Genomic DNA, 18,227 nt, shown 5'->3' with positions numbered 1-18,227 from the left:
TCCTGCCAGCTCCTGCTTGCTCAAGTTACATGTGCGCCCCGCAAGGCCGCGCAACCCGTATCACTGACGGACGACAGCCCTACAAGTGACGTACAAACGGCAGCCACTAGGCGGGTCCGCGAAAAGCTCTACCGTATTCTCATTGAATGTGTTGGCAATCTAGCAGCTCGCACGCCATCAAATGCCCAGTTGCGACGATGACGCCATCGAAGACCCGCACATCAAATGACGCTACACAGCTTGATGCGAGCAGTTTTCACGTAAAGACGCTCCTGTCTCTGCACCGCTAAATGCACACGCTGACTCATCACCCAGCGCCAGGTCTGGGCCCTGTCTTTTCCTCCGCAACACCAGTGACCGCCCCGAGTGTACCGCATCGCTCCAGTGTGGCCGCTACTTACAGTCTTGTTAAACCCATGCTTCCCGCTAGCTGCTGCTGGAGCTACTACTGGTAGAAGGCGAACTCGCTGTCGCCCTTCTTGACGTTGGCCTTGTAGCCCTTCTCGAAGTCCTTGGGCAGGATGACGTACCTGGGCAGCAGGCCGAACACAGGCGTTTTATGGACTTGTGCGTGTCGGTACTTGTGCGATGCGCTGTTACCGTGAGCACAGCTCCGCATTGCATGTTACGCCAACGGAAGCGCACGAGGCACAGAATTCGAACACCCGCACAAAGCTTCCAAACCCCTGACCCATCTCTGCACCACTCCCCCTCCTGCCCCGCTGTAGCCCCCCCTCTCCTCCTGCCACTTACCGGTTCTTGCGCACCGCCAGCATGCCCGCCTCCTGGCAGATGGCGGCAATCTCCGCGGCGCTGATCTTGTCGGGTCGCGACACGTAGTCCTCCAGGTCCACCTCGTCAGACAGGTTCATCTTGCTGGTGCACACCTGCGGGAGGACGTGGTCGTGGAGGGGGCGGGAGGGCGCAGCGGTTGGGTTCCGGGTTTAATTGGTTGGTGCGGGGATGGGTAAGCATCGCAGCGTTGCATTGGGTGTTGGGCGTGGGTGTAGCGCGCGCACATACCCGCCCCTCGCAGCTTGCCTACCACCCCAATGCAAAGCTGCCGGGGCCCATCCACCCCAACCCCAGCCCGCCACGACCACCATCATTCACCCCACCATGTCCCCACCTGGAAGATGAGTCGCTTCTGGCGGCGGTCGGGCACGGGGAACTCGATCTTGCGGTCCAGGCGGCCAGGGCGCAGCAGGGCCGGGTCCAGCGTGTCGGCGCGGTTGGTGGCCATGATGACCTGTGTGGGGGAGGGGGGGTTACATTTATGATTGATTAACAAGAAGGGGGAAGGGGGCCGAGGCGGGGAGGGAGGGCAGGGGGGAGGGGCCCGGCATATCCGCATGCCGGTTGATGACAATGACAGACTAATGAACAGGTGCAGGAGTCGAGGCCACGCTGGTGCTGTACGTGGTGAGGACGGAGCCCCAGGCATGTAGGTCACGCGTGTGGAGACCATGCACGTGTGTTGCGAGCACTGCATCACGCCATGCGCACACACGAACACGCACACATCCTTCTCAGCCAGGCAACATACTCGTTGGGCTCAGGCATGACCCCCCTCCTCTCGTCCTGCCCTGAACTGCCAGCCTGCCCCCCGCCTCCCCGCCCCTCCTGCCCCCTCCTGAGCGGTTTCGATTGCCTCCACCACTAGCCCCGCCACCACTTCCCCGTTCTCATGGCATGGTGAAAACAGCGCCCTCTCCCGCCCCACCTTGACGTTGACGGTCTGGTCGAAGCCGTCCATCTGGTTGAGCAGCTCCATCAGGATGCGCTGCACCTCGCGGTCGGCGCCCGTCTGCGCGTCGAAGCGGGCCGTGGCGATGGCGTCCACCTGCGGAAGGCGGGGACGGAGGTGCGGAGGGGGGCGGCAGCAGCGAGGTGGGGGTCGGAGGGGGGCAGGGGTGCGGGCGGGATGTTGGACAGGTTGAGGGCGGGGTTTAAGGGCGTGTGAGTGGTTGCGTGTGTGGGTATCACCGGCGGCAGGGACGTGATACTGGCACGTCCCTGCCGCCCCCCCCCCGCCTCCGTCCCCGGTTATCTTGCTTTCCCCGCTGTCTCCGGTTCCCTGCTGCTGGTCCCCTGCCGGTTCCCTGCCGTTCCTACACGCACCTCGTCGATGAAGATGATGGAAGGAGCGTTCTCCTTGGCCAGGCGGAACACGTCACGAACCATGCGCGGGCCCTGAACGAGGGGGGCCATACATTCATGATAGTTGAACGGAGGGAGTGGGGGTTAGATAGGCAGGTGGGCAGTGGGCAGGCAGGTCGTGAGGCGCTGCTGCGGGCTGCGGCGCCCCGCCCCATCCGTTGGCACCACTGCTCGAGTTAAGCACACAGGCGCCGTCTCCACCTTGTCACTGTACACTGCATGGCACATACCAGCTGCCACAATATCCGTTCTGCCGGTATCGTGCTGCCCTTTGCCTCACACTAGCTTCACCCGCGTCTTCTGATCGCCTTTCCTCTTTTGCCCAGCTGCCGCCGCCTCCCGCTCCTCGCCCCGCTCCACGGCCCCGCTCAACCCATCCCATCCCATCCCCGCCCCCGCCCATGCCCGGCCCCCATCCCTCCCTCTCCAGCCTCACTCACTTCTCCAAGGTACTTCTGCACGAACTCGGAGCCCACCACGCGGATGAAGGCGGCGGTGGTGTGGTGCGCCACCGCCTTGGCCAGCATGGTCTTGCCGGTGCCGGGGGGGCCTGCGTACAGGCGGGGCCGGGAGCGGAAGCGGGGGCGGGTCCGGGGTCTGAGAGCAGGGTTGTGTGAGGGAGGCGGTGGTGGTGCAAGGGTTCGTCGAAACGAGTAGCCGCATGACTCAGCCCCGACACAATCAGCCGGTTTTGCAACAACCAGACTGGGATGCCTAACGGGGAGCAGCAACCCGCCGGCAGCCTGTGTGCGACCCCGCACCAAAGCCGTGCTCACGTGCTGGTTCTGGCCCCATCCCCCATCGCCCCCAACCCCAACGACTCCCAACCCCAAGGACTCCCCAGCCCCAACGACTCCCAAACCCAAGGACTCCCCGGCCCCATCTGCCTCCCTGCCCCCTCCCTGCCCCTCGCGCCCGTTCCTCACCGTACAGCAGCACACCACGCGGCGGGTCGATGCCGATCTGCTTGTACAGGTCCGCCTGCACCAGCGGCAGCTCCACAGCCTCGCGGATCTCCTGCTTCTGCATGTCGTAGCCGCCAATGTCCTGGGAGGATGCGGCAGCAGGGGAGGGGAGGCGGGAATGGGGGTGAGGAGGAAGCAGGCGAGGGGCGGAGAAAGGCGGGGGCAGGAAAAGGCCGCCGGTGCGGAGGGCAGGCTGGGCGTGTGATGGGACAGGGTTCAAGGCAGGTTGGCGAGGTCCCGTAGGGTGCAGCCGATGCCCAGACCCGTAAGCGGACAGCAACAGAAAAGGCCGCCGGTGCGGAGGGCAGGCTGGGCATGGTTGTCGCAGCCTTGTGCACGTTCAAAGCCCCATGAGCGTTGGACATGCTGCACAGCAGCACCGATGGGGCCCTGTTTCGCACGGTGAGCCTCGGCTCATTACTGGTCGGTGGCTCCTCATCCGCCCTAGGGCTGCACTGCTGCAGCACCACCAATATGTATACTCTGTGCCATGGCCCACCCACCTCACTCCCCACGCCTTTCCCCGCCGCCCCTTACCGAGTACGTCACGTCCGGGCGCTCGTTGTCACCCAGCAGCGAGATGCTGCTATCCGCCTCGGGAGGCAGGATGTCCACCAGCGCGTTGGAGTGCCGGTGGAGCGCGACCGAGGCCGAGGGCTTTAGCAGCTCACGGTTGAGCGTGCTGAGGATGCGCACATAGTAGTTGGACCCCGTCGTCGAGCCCACGATGCCGTTGTTCGCGTCCACCATCTCCAGGAATTGCCCGATGACGAGCGGCACCGACTGGATGCGCTTCACCTCCTCTTGCGCGCGCAGCAGCTCACGCTTCAGATTTTTCTGCTCCTCCTTAATGTACTCCTCCTGAATCTCAAGGAACTCTAGTTGACGCTGCAGGTTCTTAAGAATAGTGTACAGGTCTTCGTCGGCCTCGCTAGTGCTAGTGTCCGCGACCAGGGCGGGGGCAGCATCGGTCTCCATGTCGTCCCCCGTCCGGGGAGGCAGCACGTCAACTGCCGCCATTTTTTAGGTTCGCGTCACAGCCCCCCTTAGGGGGAGGGAAGCGGTCGGAGTGGCTTCGCGTGGGGATCGACAAGATCTCGCGCTTGAAGTTCAGGCGGTCCCCTGTTGTAATTACAAGAATAACGCTTTGTCCTAGTACCTTTTGAAAGTAAATGCTCATGTCTCATTTGCCAAGCAAAGTGAGCCGAATGGGCCGGGCTTCATGTCATGGCCTAAAAACCTCTCCAAAGACAGCTTGGTCGCTACCTCTGCAAGACAGAACAGCAGTACTACCTTTTGCACGCTCTGAAAGCGCGGTAAGCGAGCAGGGCACTTTCTAGTTGGCACGCTGGCCCCTACCTCCCCCCACGCCCGTGCCCACGCCTCCCCCTTCTGTCAGGGCTTGCATCTTCGGGGTAATCGGGGAGCGGCGAGGGACACTGGGCATTTCCTCTCGCCGCGTGGGGCTGCATACGGTCCCGAACCTCGCCAACTACCCTTTCTCGAGTGACCAAACGCTGAAACTTAAACATTTTGGGCCTTGATGCCGTGGGAGAGGAAACGGTTCGGGCGCTTCTCACCAGCGGCGGAAGCATCGGAGTGGAAGCCTTTACCCTTGCAAAAGCTTTTACAGCCATGCAGAATCGGGAAACAGCATACGGTAGATCGCTTGCACGCTTAGTTCGAAAGAGAAAGATCACTCAGTCACACGCTCATGCACTCCCCTCCAAATCGCGCGCGTCACTCAGCACACCTTTCGGCAAAGGTTGGGGCCCCTCCCATAGCTATGGGGCCCCTCCCACAGCTCATTCCCTATAGGTTGGGGCCCCTCCCACAGCTCATTCCCTTTCACACAAAATAATTGCCGTTTCGGCATACCTGGCGCTCGTGACACCAGCCACGGCTTCGGCACTCTCTCTTCCTTTCCCGCTGTGTCCTGAGGTCGGGCGCACCTAACGGCGTGGCCCTCTCCACTTCTCCCACACATCAGTGCTTGGCAGGTGCACTCGGCTGCTCCTATTACTTAGAGCTGGCCAGCGTCCTCCAGCTGCTTCAGGGTCGCGAAGCTGAAGGGCATGAACTTGTAGCCGTCACCCTTGTAGAACTTGTTCTGGTACTCCACCTGTGGGCACGGGAGGGAGGCAGGCACAGCCCAGTGCAAGCGTAAGCTCGTGCAACATAGTGAAGGGTATGCCTAGGTTGCCGACGGCCCTACGCATAGTCAAGTACTGCAGGTGGGCCACCCACGGAGCGCTTACCCAGTGCAGACGCAGGGCGTGCAGGAAGGCCGACAGCGACTCCATGACCATCAGCACGCCCAGCGTGGCGCACGCAAACACGAAGAAGGCGATGATCATGGCGCCCACATTGTTGGCGGCAATGCCCGCCATCAGCACGCGGTCATAGAACACACCAGCCAGCTGCGAGTGCGCCAGCGACAGCGCCCAGAGACGCAGGTACGAGGCGGTGTTGGACACGGCGCCCAGCGCGAACTCGATGGTGTGAATCATCTGTAAGGGTGCGGAAGGCAGTTGCTTCTGCTTCAGCTCCTGGCAGGCTACACGAACTGTGTGGTCTAACATTCATGCAGGACATCATGGGCAGGCAAATCAGGTGCCCCTGCGTCCTGAAGTACCACAACCCACCTGGTGCACCATGACCTCGCCGAAGTTGAACTCGCCGCCGTGGCCGTGGCCGTCACCGTGGCCGCCGCCGTGGCCACCTCCGTGGCCGTCGCCGTGCGCAGCGGCCGCGGCGGGGCGGTGGCGGCTCTCCTCGTCGTCCGCCAGGGCGCCGTAGTTCTGGGTCAGCTCCACGCTGCTCTGGCCCTGTATTGTACACGCATCACATGCGTGAGAAAATACCCCTCCACGACGGTTCTAAAGCTAGGTAGGTGGCTGTGGCAACAGCAAAGCACTGCACTGGCGCCACGCACCTTGGCGGCCTCCAGGGCCTCGTGCCGCTTCTTCAGGATGAGCGGCTTGGGCAGCAGCATCCAGGGCACCGCCACGAAGGCAACCAGCAGCAGGAAGACCTGCAGGCCCGGCTGGCCGGGAATCAGAATTTGGCTGGGGTCGTCGAAGCCGCCGCCTGCGGAAACCATCAAGAAAGGCATACGCAGGTCAAAGACTAGTAGTGGTTGCACGAGTGGAACATAAACTTAACTCCGCCTTGATAATGCGCAGTCCCTGTAGCTAGCGCCACTCACCGGGCGACAGGAACATGTAGATCATAACGTGGTACAGGTCGGTGAGCTTGCCGGTGCACCACTTGATCACGATCAGAATGCACAGGTAGCCGAAGATGAAGTTCAGGAAAATCATCTGCGGCACGAACTCGCACCAGACGGACAACCAGTCCCTGCAGCAAGCGTGGGGCGCAGCGTGTCAGGCCATGGACGTAGGAGCAAGCATGGGTACTACCACGCTACCCTGAGCTATTGGGAGAAGTGCCGACCAAGACACACCTGAAGTACAGGTTGTTGTAGAGCGAGTTGATGATACCGAAGTTCATGTGCGCCACACCCAGCAGAATCGACATCTTCATCTTCATACTGTTCAAATAGGGCAGCTGCAGGGCAAAACACGACAGCGGTTATGCAAGCAGGTAGCAAGGATGCGCCGAAGGCCGCAGCATCTTCAGCGCTTCCGCAACATCCTCGAATGGAGCGTACATCACATGCAAACGCACCTCAGTCTTGCGGCCGTGCCAGATGGGGTCCACACCGAACACCAGCGGTGCGCTGTCCGGGGGCATCTTGAGAACGCCCCTGATGGGAGAAAGCAATTGCAGGTCAGCCATTTGCGTCTGCTCTTGCAATGCAAACGTCGCATGGGGAAGGCGCCGTAGGTCATGGGGAGCCTAACGCGCAACGGTTTGCACGACTCACTCGTAGACCATCTGGCAGTCACGCGGGTCAATGGTGTTGGTGATTGGCTCGCCGAAGTCGTTGACAATCTCCGAGCCGTCGCCGTGGTAGCACTTGAACTTGGTGCGGCCGAAGATGACGGTGGGCATGGAGAAGAACTCGTTGTAGATCAGGCCAAGGTAGAAAGAGAAGATGCCCATGAGCAGGATGACGTAGCGACCGCCAAACAGCAGCTGCAGCATGTCGCCCAGGTCCTGCGGGCACAAGGCAGGGAGATGCAAGGAAGTCATGGTTTGCGTGAGCCCTCGTACTTCGCTCTCGTTGCCCATCCTGCGCCGTGGCTCATCCTGGGCGCTGCCTAACCCACATGCACATGCAGCCCCTGCTCGCGACGCCAGCGGCACACAGCAAGTGAAGACGTATTACACAAGCCTGCTCCTAAACTTGTCGGCCCATGAGAGCTAGCGCACCTGCTTAGCCAGCTGCTTCTCCTTCCAGACCAGCAGCGCCGCGAAGGCAATCATGAGAATTGCGTGGCCGAAGTCGCCGAACATGACCGAGAACAGGAACGGGAAGGTCATGAGCGTCAGCACCGTGGGGTTCACCTCCCGGTACTTGGCCACACCGTACGAGTCCACAATGTTCTGGAACGCCGCCGTGAACTTGTTGGTGCGGAAATAAGTGGGCGGCTGGCCGTGCGCCACCACCGGCTGCATGATAACGTTGAGCTGCGGACGCATACAGGCGGGGCATGGCCATTTACTGCATGTTGGGTCGACCCACACGGAGACATCTACTGCGGTGGCCCCGGCCACAGGCCTGGGCGAGGCCTGATGACTCCCTGCCCTGCCATCCAGCCCACCCATCCCCATTTCCACCCACACCCCGAGGCGTTGCGCACCTGCGTGCTGCTGTTCTCCGCGCTCTCCCGCAGCGCGCGCTGCACGTCCGATTTGGCGATGGTGGGCACCCACGCCTCCGCCACCAGGACCTTAGAGGTCACGTCAACGTTCATCTTGTTGAGCGTGTGGTAGATAGCCTTCTCGCGGCGCACCTGCGCAATGGAGCCGGGCCACACATGCGGTACGTTAGCGATAGCGCAGCGAACCCAGGCGCAAGCCACCAGGTTAAGTAAGCGCAAGCACTCGTGTCAGCGCATGTCCAGAACTCATTAACCCAAACGCACCAGGCTGGTCCACTCGTCCAGGTTAGCAGCCAGGTTCTGCAGCAGCGCCTTGCGGTGCTTCAGGCCCATGTCCACGGTGGTCTGCAGCTCGCGAATGCGCGCTGTCACCTCGCTGTCCATCTGGCGCTGGCGCGCCGGGTCGTCCGGGAAGGGGTAGCGGTTGGCGCCGAAGGCCTCGCAGATCTGTGGTAGGGCAGATGGGGATTGAGCCAGCATGGTAAGTCAACCGGGAAAGGAAGTTGTGTCGGACTGTCGGTATGCCCACAGTCGTGCGGCCACAGCAGGACCGCATTGAGGGGGAAGGCCGGCAAGGCATGCTTCCGCACCTTCATAATCTTGGTGCGCGAGCGGTCGCCGGCGAAGAAGATCACAAACACGTGCTTGCTCACGGTCTCGTTGGTAATCGGGTCCTTCACCTCGCCCACCGACCCCTGCCGCAGGAACATGTTGCCGCGCGTTGCGCGGAACAGCAGGCGCTCGAATCCCATGACCTTGTCCGCAGGAATGGTGCCGGCCACAAAGCCAATGCGTGACACCTTGTCCTGGCCCTGGGGGATTGTATACCGTAACACACACAGCAATGATGTCAAAGGCCGGGCCATCAGGGCGTCAGGCGAAGTGGGTTGGGCTTCCACAAACCCACTTCAATGCCAAGCCCAGCCCCACAGGCAACAGAAACCTCAGTTGCCCCACAAAACCCTGTGAGCAGCCCCGGCCCGAACTGTTGGTCACTACTCACCGGCACCTCAAGCAGCGGGGCGTCCGGCTCCTGCACGCCCGCATAGTCCCGGTCCGCACGCACGCTGGCCTTAGCCTTGTCAAAGAACTTGCCCGCGTGTTCCAGCACCACCTGCACAGATGATTCAGGTCAGTATCGTTCACTGTGTAGCAGGCACAGGGGTCTGGGGTGCAGTTGTGCAGAGCGGGTGCGTGCCAGCGGTCGCACCTGCAGCTCCACCAGCTCGTTGTAGGTGCGGTCCAGGCGCTCCGTGTTTTCGTTCATGGAAATTAGCTCCTTCTCCAGCTCCTCCAGCCGGCTCTCCAGGTCGTCCAGCTCGTGCTTCCCCGACGCGCTGTGGACGGTAGGAGTCAGCCCGGCCTTCTCAACCTGCTCCGTGAAGAAGCGCAGTCTGCGCGCCATCTCATCGCAGCGCTTGACCTGTGAATTGGGACGGCGCTCGAGCTTAGAGCAGAGCACCTATTCGCAGGAGAAAGCCAACACACACATCCTGCGGCTGATTGTGCACCCTACAACGTTCCTGCCACCGGCCTGCCTTCCCGTCATTGAACATAATATCCTGGAGCATTTGAACACGCCAGGCCTGAGCAAACCCCTTCGGTCTTCCAGACCCGCGCGATTGGCCCACCTGGTTGGCGTAAGTGCGCTGGAAGGCGCTCTTCTCCGTGTTCATGTCCTTGAACTGCAGAAGCCCAACCTCGCCCAGCGCAGCCACGGTGTCATGCGCGCTCTCGCTGGGGATAAGCAGGCGCACCAGCTCCATTTCTTCTGACCTCCATAAGTCAATGTTCTGGAAGCCAAAATCTAATAGCTTGTCCATGGTTGCTAGCTATCCTCGCACAAAATGCCCGTTCACAGGCTGGTCAACGCGGCCTCAGCCAAGAGGAGAGAGAATCAATCGGCGCAGGTGCTCACTGCTCAGCCAGTAGATGTGTTGGTGTCCACCTGAGTCCCTACAACCTAGCACCTGACAACAGGCACACAGGTTTGGCAGAGGAGGGGGGTCAAAGCAAGAGAAGCAGAAGCCCCGTACTAATTCTGCATGGGGAGAAAAGGGTCGGGTCGCTGCGAGCCTGCTTGCCCAGTAAACCTTCAATTGTATTTGCTATCAGAAAGGAGGCATGTGCCCGGTCCAGGAGCATGTATGCCAGCGGACATGCCAGCGGGACTACCTGAGGTGCGTGCATGCCCCTGCCCTTCCCCGACCTGCACCAGTCCACAAGTCCATGTCCTCTTCCAGGCACGGCTCAAACAACGTGCTTACCCAATGGACAAACTGGCTGCCCTCATAATCCAGACGGCGCAAGCTGGCCAAAATGCCCTGCCCATGCTGGAATGCCATCAATGCCCCCGCAGCGTACATCCCCACGGTCATCCCCCTGACGTGCGTTTATGCGCGCTTCCACACCATGCCGAGCTGGATGATCCTAAAAACACGCTCAACCCAATAGGGCAGATACATCGTCGTGACGGCCACACACGCATGAATGGGCGATTGCGCCACGGATGCAGTGCGCGAAGCGTGGCGCGAAGCCGCCGCGCGATGGTCAGGCATATGGTCAGGTCTTGAGCAAACCCGCTCCCCGCGACGCGGCAACACCCACACCTCACCAGTGAACCGCATATCTGTCATGCTTTATGTTCTACCACCGCTGCCTGGCAAAGACCCTTCAGCCAACGCACGCACACGTGTTACCCACGCGCCAGGCCAGGCCACGCCGCACCAGGCTGCAAGTCTACAGGGTATGATGCCCGCAACTCGTAACTACGGTACTGAAACATTTTACCACAGCCTGCAAGCCGTCCTTTTATGGCTCAGGAGTTAGGACTTGTGTTTGCAAGCGATGCTACAAGAGTGGACAAACCGAGCGCGCAACCGAGTCGTGGAGGTACCCCTGATGAGTTGCTTAGACGGGGGGTCCGGGGACCCCCCACGGACCATCGAGTGCTGCCCAGAACCAGCTAGACGCCACCGCCCAAGTGCTGCTGCAAACCCTCCCAGTCTGAAGACTAGCAGATCGAGAGCTATGCCGCTTGCCGGTGTTGCTGACGCGGCGTGTGCGCAGACCTTGTGCAGCACGCAGGTGTGTCTGTGCGTGCTTACACTCATACAATTGCGAACGCGCAGAAGTGTGTCGGGGAACCCACGAAGCCAGGCTGCGCGCTGGCCAGGGCCCGTTGCCTGGAGGCCCACTTATTGACGTGCTTGAAAAAACGCAACACGCACAAGCGAACTATCTATGCGGAATGCGCCCAACTCCGAGCACGCGTTGGCGGCATGCTGACGGTCATATCCCACAGTGGCATGGAAATGAGACGGCGAGTCCCTGGCGTGCCCAGAGCATTTTGCCATGTGACGCTACTGCCCGCCGCCTGGACGGAGCGTTGGAGCCAGCCTGGGAGTCCGGTAAGTCAGATTTTGTAGTGCCGACTCCTGCAGCGCAACGTTTCATATGCATGCTTGCAAGTTGCAATGTGCCTCAACGAATGCGCTCTGTGTAGCAGGACGACTACCCAATGCCCTGCGATGTCATATCTTGGTGCGCGGAAGCAGGGGAGAGGACGGAGCGGGAAGCGCCGACTCGGAAGCGGGCTTGCGGTAGAAGAGGCTGAACATGAACTAGAGAGAGAAAGACCGGCTCAGCCCCGTCTCGAACAGAGATCAATACTGAAGTATCAATATTGACTGGCCAGAACACTGAGCGCAAAGGTTTTGTAGTTGAGATGGCCTGTACAGCCTTGACACGGGGTTTTCCCCTCTTAGTTGTGTCACGCCCCAGCCATGTCTAGGGCTGCCACCGGGGGCTGAAGTGCCGGCGCACGACAGTTGGGGCGTCAGTGGGCGTCCCGCCCACAGGTCACGTCTGTATGGGAAATCAAGGAAGCTATCATCAGAAGAGCTCCGTCGCTGAAGGGCACTATGGTGTAACAGGGTCACTGCAAGCCGCGGAAAGCTGTTGCCTCCGCTGCTATACGGATGGCCACCGTCGTTTTGACCGTTCGCCACGGCAGAGCGCGCCGATGGGAGTCGGGGCTCCTGAAGCTACTATTCGGAAGATGACAGCCATTATGACAGTTAAAGCTTGTAGCGCATCCTGCCGGGCAGCTCGAAGTGCTATCATAAAGGCGCGTCACATGACTGCGACTGCGTACTCATGCCGTAACAAGTTGATCGTACTTCTGCGAAAACAGGTAGGCAGGCCGTCCTGACCCAACAGAGCTCGCATTTCGTGCACAAGCAACAACTCAAACCTCGAGTCGCTTTCCAACTGCGCACGTTGCAAGCAGCGTTGCAAGAAGATGTCGTCCAATTGAAAGCCTCAGCAAACAAGCCATAGTTGCTTCAGCTATCTGCTTGTTAAGAATGGCTCTGAACTGGATGGTGTAAGCGGTTTCAACCTGCTGGGCGACTGTGCCGCAGCGAGTGAGCCACGCGAGCGAGTTAAGCACGCGCTTGGCGAATGTCAGATGCCAGCGATGCACAGGTAAGAATCTTGACCATATTAAGCAGAAGGCCACGGGTTGGCGGAAACTACGTCTCGTGTGCGAGTCAAGTGCATGGCGCTTGGGCCTGACAGCGTCAGGCGAGCGACGAAGAGTCGGTGCACTCAAGAACCATTCAGCATCTTAAACTTCAACTTGAGCAGCACGGATTGCTACGTGATACGGTCGTGCATCTGCACTTTGTCTGTTGGGCGCTTGGGCACAGTCCGTCCCAGGGCCTGCTGCTGGCTCTCCCAGCAATTCTCCGCTCTTCGATGACGCGCTTGCTCGCCCCTTCTTTACTGCATCACCGCGCGCAGGGCCAAACACCCCGGGCAGCCGCCCTGTTCCGCGGCTATTCCCTCATGACAGCGGCTGGGGAGGTGCTCAGCCACGCCCGCGCCGCGCACAGCAGCCGCCTGGCGTCCATGGCGCAGACCGCCCGCGTCGTGCACGCGCACATGCGGGAACAGCACCAGCGCGCTTCTGCCACGCGACTGCAGTTCGGAGACGCTCGGGCCACCTCTACCCTGTCCGCCCTGACCGAGGTCACCTCTGTTCTGGATGAGGAGGCGGCTGCAGCAGCGGTCGCCGGAGCTCGGAGGGAAGGCGGTGGCTGGGGGAGTGGGCAAACGTCCGCCGACGCCGTGGCAGGGCATGACGGCGGAGATCAGGCCGAAGGCGCAGGAAGCGACGGCATGGGCAGTGCTGATATTGAGGAGCCAGGCTTCCCAGCAGACCCTTGGAGTGGCGAGGACGCTGAGGTAGACGCCCTCTCGGCCGCGTGCTCCCCGTCCGCAGCCGCCCCTGTCGCAGAGTCTGCGCCAGTCCCTGTCGGGTCAAGCGGCACGACTGGTGGCGGCGGCGGCGGCGGCGGCATCGGCGATGGGGCTGGCGGTGACGGCCACGACGCGGGCGGCGGCGCTGGCAGCCATGTGGTGGGGGCGGCCGCTGTGTTGATGGACGCGGCTTGTGCCGTAGGAGCCAGATCTGGGCTCCTGCGGCGGCCAGCGTCGCGCTCATCAAACGCGGCGGCGGGGACGATGACGACCACGCAGGTGTCCAGCTCGTGGTGGGGAGCTGGTGGCGGCGGCGGCGGCGGCGGCGGCGGCGGCGGCGGCGGCGGCGGCGGCGGGAGCGCGCTCGAGCCGACACCGACACCGGCGGTGGCGTCCGGCGGCAGGACCGCTGGAGTGGCACGGCGCCGCATGTCCTCGTGTGTGCCGGGCTCGGACGCCGCGCAGTTCCTTAACACCCCCTGGGCCTGGTCTGCAGGCGGCGGCGTCAGCAGTGGCGCCAGCGGCAGTGGTGGGGCCCCGGGCGCGGACCGGGCGGCGGGAGGTGCGCCGCCGTCACCGCTGCGCAAGCCAGGCGGCCGACGGGTTGGTGGCACCGCCGGAAGTGCCGACACGGCACACGAAACGGAAGGCTTCGGCGGGGACGGCATGAGTCAAGCGGGAGGTTCACGGCTGCCGCGCCTGCGGCGGCGCAGTGCCCTGGCCGTGATGGATACGTCGTTCCTGGCGCACCTGCTGCCCGCTGCAGCGGCCGCTGTCGATGATGACCGTGACACTGGTCCACAGCAGGATGTTGGCTACGGCTGGGGCGCCGCTGCCGGCGCGTCGCCGCCACCAGCAGGAGGAGGAGCTGTGGCGGCGGCGGCGGCGGAAGCCGCTGCCCTGCCTGCCCCAACCAGTGGCCGCCGCTACACGCCGCCCATGCGGCTTCTGACCAACCCGCCATCAACATGGCAGCAGGCCGAGCAGCAGCCACAATTGCAGGAGCAGCAGGTGCAGAAAGACTTCCGCCGTCATGCAGCCGCCTCGCCCCAGGGGCGCTATCAAAAAGCCTACAACAGCGGACAAATGCCAGCCCCCGGCCAGCCTAGGCCGATGGCTCACAGTTCGGGCAGCGGGTTGAGCAATAGTCAGCAGGATGACAGTTCGACGACCGCAGGACTTGCAACCCTGAGGGCCGCCCTTCTGAGTGCGGCAGGAGTTCGCGTGCAGCAACCGCCGCCGCCACTGTCACCCCTGCCCTCCAGCAGCGACTGTTCGGCCCTGCTGCCGTCGGCGCTGCCTGCACCTGCTCCCACCGGCGGCGCGCCTGCAGGTGCGCTCTCCTCCCCGCCACGCTCGCCGGGCGCTTCCGGCGCCTCAGCGGCAACGGGCCCAGCCGCCAGCAGCACCCCGCCCCTGCTGGCCGCTGCGCCCGTCGCAATGAACCGACGTCGCCGCGGCAACGCGGCAGGTGGAGCCACCGACGCCGGTCCTGCCGCGGCTCCGCAGGCTGCTTGGCAGCCGCAGCTACCGCAGCAGCAGCAGCAACAGGTGGCCAACCTTGCGGCGCGGGCGTGGGCTACTGCGGCCGCGACGGGCGACATGCCAGCGATTGAGGCGCAACAGCTGGCCCAGTTGAAGGTTGCGGCCACGGATATCAGCGGGCCTGCTGCTGCTACACCTGCTACTGCTGCTGCTGCAGCAGCTCAAGCCGCGGCTGCGGACGCGCCAGCTCTCAGTCCAGCGCCGGCCAGCAAGCACCGCTTCCGGGCGCCGCCGCCCCGCACCCTGTCGCTGTCGCTGCTGTTGCCGGTCGGTGCACCGGACGCGGCGGGGGCGGCGGGCAGCAGCGCGCCAGGGCCCTCCAGCGGCGCCGCGGGGTCCAGCCCAGGCGCAGCCGCAGGCAGCAGCGCCGGTAGGGCGGCTGCAGCAGGGGACGTGGGCCGACTGCTGCTGCTGGCGCCCGAGTCTCCGTCCGCTGCGGCGCCAGCAGCGACGGCGCCGCACTCGCCGCTGGCGCGGCGGCGCCTCCTGGCTCCCAGCAGCAGCAGCGGACTGCCGGCAGTGCCGCCGCCGCCGATGCAGCAGCAGGTGGCGGGCATTGCTAGCCCAATGGGCCGCAGCAGCCAAGTGGCTGCGGCGGCGATGGCGGCTTGGGCGCCACCCGCCCTACCACCACCCAGCAGCAGCAGCCTGCCTTCCTCGCCACGAGTCATCTTGCCGCTGTCTGCGAGCCCGAGCCCGCGCCCCGCTGCTGCGGACGCAACCCCCACTGCTGGCGGCCAGGCCTCCTGCAACTCCCGGGCCCAGCAGCAGCAGCAGCAGCAGCCGGTGCGCACGCTGTGGAACAGCAGCAGCGGCAGAAGCACAAACGCTGCCGCTGTAGCAGTGCAGGGCAGCAGCAGCAGCTTCACGGACGGCATGGGGCCCGGCGGGTCCGCGCGCCGGACGCTCATGTCCCCTTTGTCCTCCCCAGCTCTGGTGCCCGGTGGTGCTGGTGCTGCTGGTGCTTATGGTGGCAATGGTGGCGGCGGCGGGGACAAGAGCATCGGTCCTGGGGCGTACACGTCGCCTCTGGGCTCGAGGAGCTTCGTGCCAGCGGCTCGGCTCAGTGGCAACAGCGCGACCGCCGGCAGCAGCGGTCCGGCAGGGCAGCCGGGCGGCGGCATGCAGTCGTCACCACTGTTCACTGCTCCGGCGCCGCCCTCTCCCAGCAGCCGCAGCGGGCCGCTCCTGCGCCCCTCCGCCGCCTCTGACCGAGCCGCAAGCGCTGCAGCTGCGCTGGAGGCGATGTTGGCGCAGCAACAGGAGACGGCGGCGGCGGCGCTAATGGCAGCGGATGTCGCGCCGGAGGCGGCGGGGGCGGTGGCCACGGCAGCAGGGGACACCGTACCGGTGTTGGCCTCATGCGCTGCTGTGGCCACCACCGCACCCAGCGCGCCAACCACCGCAGCTTTCATAGAAGCGGAAGAGCAGCATGCTTCCCACGCCGCCGCCGGTGGTATCCCGGTTCGGTTGGGAGCGGTCCAGCCCCCGGTGCGCGAAACGCCCGCCGCAGCAGATGCGGTCGCGCTACAGCCGGACGCCCTAGCTACTGCTGCTGATGCTGCTACTGCCGGCAAGGGCACCGCAGCCGACGGCAACTTGACCATGCTACTGCCGACGCCACGCACGTGGCCGCCGACACGCGAGGCAGCCGCCGGGGAAAGCGGCGACCGCGGCGCGCAGCTGCCTGTCGCTGGCAGTAGCAATTGCAGTAGCAGTAGCTCGTCACATCTCTTGTCTGGCGCTACTGGCGCCGCCGTGTCGCTTGCAAAACCGCAAATCGGTTTCCTGTTGGGGCTGCAGGCGCAGGCGCAGTTGCAGGCGCCGCTCCTACAACCGCATCCACCGCTGCTACAGCCGCTCCAGCAGCGGGCGGCTGCGGCAGACGACGCAAGGAACGCAACGCTTCGCCCGCAGCAGCAGCCGGCCGTGCCGGCGCCGGAGCTACAACAGCCGCTGGCGTCCGCAGCACGCTACGGACATTTGGTGGCACTGGCTGCCGGTGATGTTGGGGCCGCCGCGGCGACGGGACACAGCAGTGCCGTTGAGGCCGCCGCCGCTGGTGCAGCTGTGGATGACTTCATGATTGTGACCGACACAGACAGTGATGTGGATGTGGATGAAAAGATTGGCATGGGTGGTGAGGCCGGTGGTGGTGGTTCGGCAGCTGCTGCCACGAGCGCCCAATCGACTTCCGAACGCCCCAAGCGGCCTTCCAGTGTGTTGCACAGCACAATCACTTACTAAGCCTGCGTGTGCCTGACCCAAATGGAATTGAGCCACGAAAGAAAGGACTCCGGAGCAAAGAGCACATGGGGGCATGAGCTAAAGCCGCATGCACACGGGACATTGTTGCATGATTATTTCGGCTGTATGACACCGTATGCTATCGTACGCGCGTGCATGAGCTCTGTGTATTGCAATGCTAGCTGTTTGGGTACGAAGTGTGCACCGCGTTCGTCATGTTATGATATTGACATAATGCAGCAATAGTGATAATGTGCAAAGCAGAAGCACGTGCAGAAGGAGCATAAGCAGAACGATAGAAAGAGGGGTCTAGGACTAGGGGGTCTGGTGCCACGCATTTGGGTTGCTTTTGGGCCAATGCCAACACACGTCGAGGGGGTGAGTTTGCAAACTGGTGTGGAACCGGCAGTCAATAGTACATTGGTGTGCTTACATCGCTGCTGTGATTCCTGTTTCCAACTGTTGCTGAGCTTGTTTCCAAAGAGGTTGAATGACAAGTCGATCGCCAGTAGGCTGCGGGTCAAAGTCAGCAGTAGCGGTGTGCATGTGCGTAGCTAAGGGCGCGAGCAAGGCCACGCGTAGGAGGACAGCGCGGTGCAGGGGAGGGGGGTATGCAACTCGGCCTGGATCCAGCCCGGGCTGCATGGGACCCGGCCAAAAGGTGTTCGGACCCCCCAGCGCCTGCGCCTGAGACTTCATTATTGTTACCCTCCCCTGGCGCGGTGTCGCCCAAGAAGCGGCGCCGGCGCGCAGGTTAAGGCCGGCCGGTGTCTGGTTTGCTATATTTGCTGGCGAGCATAAGCGTGACACGGCCTGCTGTGCTTGTGTGTGCTTGGCAGTGGGACGTGGCTGGACGCATGGCGGGCCGTGCCTGTACAGCCCCGGCTAAGTCCGGGAGATGAGGTAGAGGTAGACGCTTGGCCGCAGGCCTCAGACTGGAGACATGGCGTGAGCTCAGCCCACTCTTCCTTGCGAGGGAAAACCACCTTTCTTGTCAAAGAGGTTGACTAGAAACATCTGTGTCGGGCTTTGTCGTAATTTTCTGCCCTTGCCTGTGCAGCTGGTCCGGGAGTGTCGGGGCCTGTTCGGGCCTCCGATGTGAGAAGCTTTATGGCTATTTGGGCTTCAAGCTAGTGAAAGTCTCGCTGAATGAGATTGACGAGAAAGCTGCTAGCAGAAGGGCCGTTATCCCGAGCGGGTTTCCCCTGTTTCCGCGGGCGCCGGTGGGCGCCTTCCGACAATTGCCATACCGACA

General features: G+C 62.9%; 3 protein-coding genes across 3 annotated transcripts; 1 reads left to right on the top strand and 2 right to left on the bottom strand.

The window, feature by feature from the left end:
• Positions 1 to 13: 13 nt before the first annotated feature.
• Positions 14 to 4,415, bottom strand: CHLRE_09g402450v5 (uncharacterized protein). The gene is made up of 8 exons (XM_043066075.1): positions 3,663 to 4,415; positions 3,087 to 3,207; positions 2,601 to 2,710; positions 2,122 to 2,193; positions 1,724 to 1,843; positions 1,130 to 1,249; positions 754 to 887; positions 14 to 530 (listed from the first exon to the last, which is right to left on the bottom strand). Exons 1-8 carry the CDS (start codon positions 4,143 to 4,145, stop codon positions 446 to 448), a joined length of 1,245 nt encoding a protein of 414 aa, XP_042920770.1. The 5' UTR covers positions 4,146 to 4,415; the 3' UTR covers positions 14 to 445.
• A 208-nt stretch (positions 4,416 to 4,623) lies between these two features.
• CHLRE_09g402500v5 (uncharacterized protein) lies at positions 4,624 to 10,025 on the bottom strand. The gene is made up of 15 exons (XM_001695171.2): positions 9,547 to 10,025; positions 9,126 to 9,338; positions 8,919 to 9,029; positions 8,506 to 8,727; positions 8,180 to 8,362; positions 7,895 to 8,047; positions 7,464 to 7,721; positions 7,015 to 7,247; positions 6,816 to 6,894; positions 6,592 to 6,695; positions 6,334 to 6,485; positions 6,061 to 6,215; positions 5,771 to 5,953; positions 5,384 to 5,635; positions 4,624 to 5,247 (listed from the first exon to the last, which is right to left on the bottom strand). The coding sequence occupies exons 1-15, from the start codon at positions 9,736 to 9,738 to the stop codon at positions 5,149 to 5,151; spliced, it is 2,589 nt and encodes an 862-aa protein (XP_001695223.1). The 5' UTR covers positions 9,739 to 10,025; the 3' UTR covers positions 4,624 to 5,148.
• A 1,970-nt stretch (positions 10,026 to 11,995) lies between these two features.
• On the top strand, positions 11,996 to 18,221 carry CHLRE_09g402602v5 (uncharacterized protein). The gene is made up of 2 exons (XM_043066081.1): positions 11,996 to 12,403; positions 12,722 to 18,221. The coding sequence occupies exons 1-2, from the start codon at positions 12,380 to 12,382 to the stop codon at positions 16,970 to 16,972; spliced, it is 4,275 nt and encodes a 1,424-aa protein (XP_042920769.1). The 5' UTR covers positions 11,996 to 12,379; the 3' UTR covers positions 16,973 to 18,221.
• Positions 18,222 to 18,227: the final 6 nt, after the last annotated feature.

The sequence above is a fragment of the Chlamydomonas reinhardtii genome, chromosome 9 (assembly GCF_000002595.2).
Source record: "Chlamydomonas reinhardtii strain CC-503 cw92 mt+ chromosome 9, whole genome shotgun sequence".
NCBI lineage: Eukaryota > Viridiplantae > Chlorophyta > Chlorophyceae > Chlamydomonadales > Chlamydomonadaceae > Chlamydomonas > Chlamydomonas reinhardtii.
This window is presented reverse-complemented; position numbering and strand designations above follow the sequence as displayed.

Bases quoted from the DNA above. Each gene is read 5' to 3' on its own strand.
- CHLRE_09g402450v5 (XM_043066075.1), bottom strand. From the start codon at position 4,145: ATGGCGGCAGTTGACGTGCTGCCTCCCCGGACGGGGGACGACATGGAG. The intron at 3,208-3,662 runs GTAAGGGGCGGC...GCATCCTCCCAG, and splicing joins GCCCGGACGTGACGTACTCG to GACATTGGCGGCTACGACAT. The intron at 1,250-1,723 runs GTGGGGCGGGAG...TCCCCCACACAG, and splicing joins ACCAGACCGTCAACGTCAAG to GTCATCATGGCCACCAACCG.
- CHLRE_09g402500v5 (XM_001695171.2), bottom strand. From the start codon at position 9,738: ATGGACAAGCTATTAGATTTTGGCTTCCAGAACATTGACTTATGGAGG. The intron at 7,248-7,463 runs GTGCGCTAGCTC...TTGTGCCCGCAG, and splicing joins AGAAGCAGCTGGCTAAGCAG to GACCTGGGCGACATGCTGCA. The intron at 6,696-6,815 runs GTGCGTTTGCAT...TTTGCCCTGCAG, and splicing joins GGCACGGCCGCAAGACTGAG to CTGCCCTATTTGAACAGTAT.
- CHLRE_09g402602v5 (XM_043066081.1), top strand. From the start codon at position 12,380: ATGTCAGATGCCAGCGATGCACAG. The intron at 12,404-12,721 runs GTAAGAATCTTG...CACCGCGCGCAG, and splicing joins CAGATGCCAGCGATGCACAG to GGCCAAACACCCCGGGCAGC.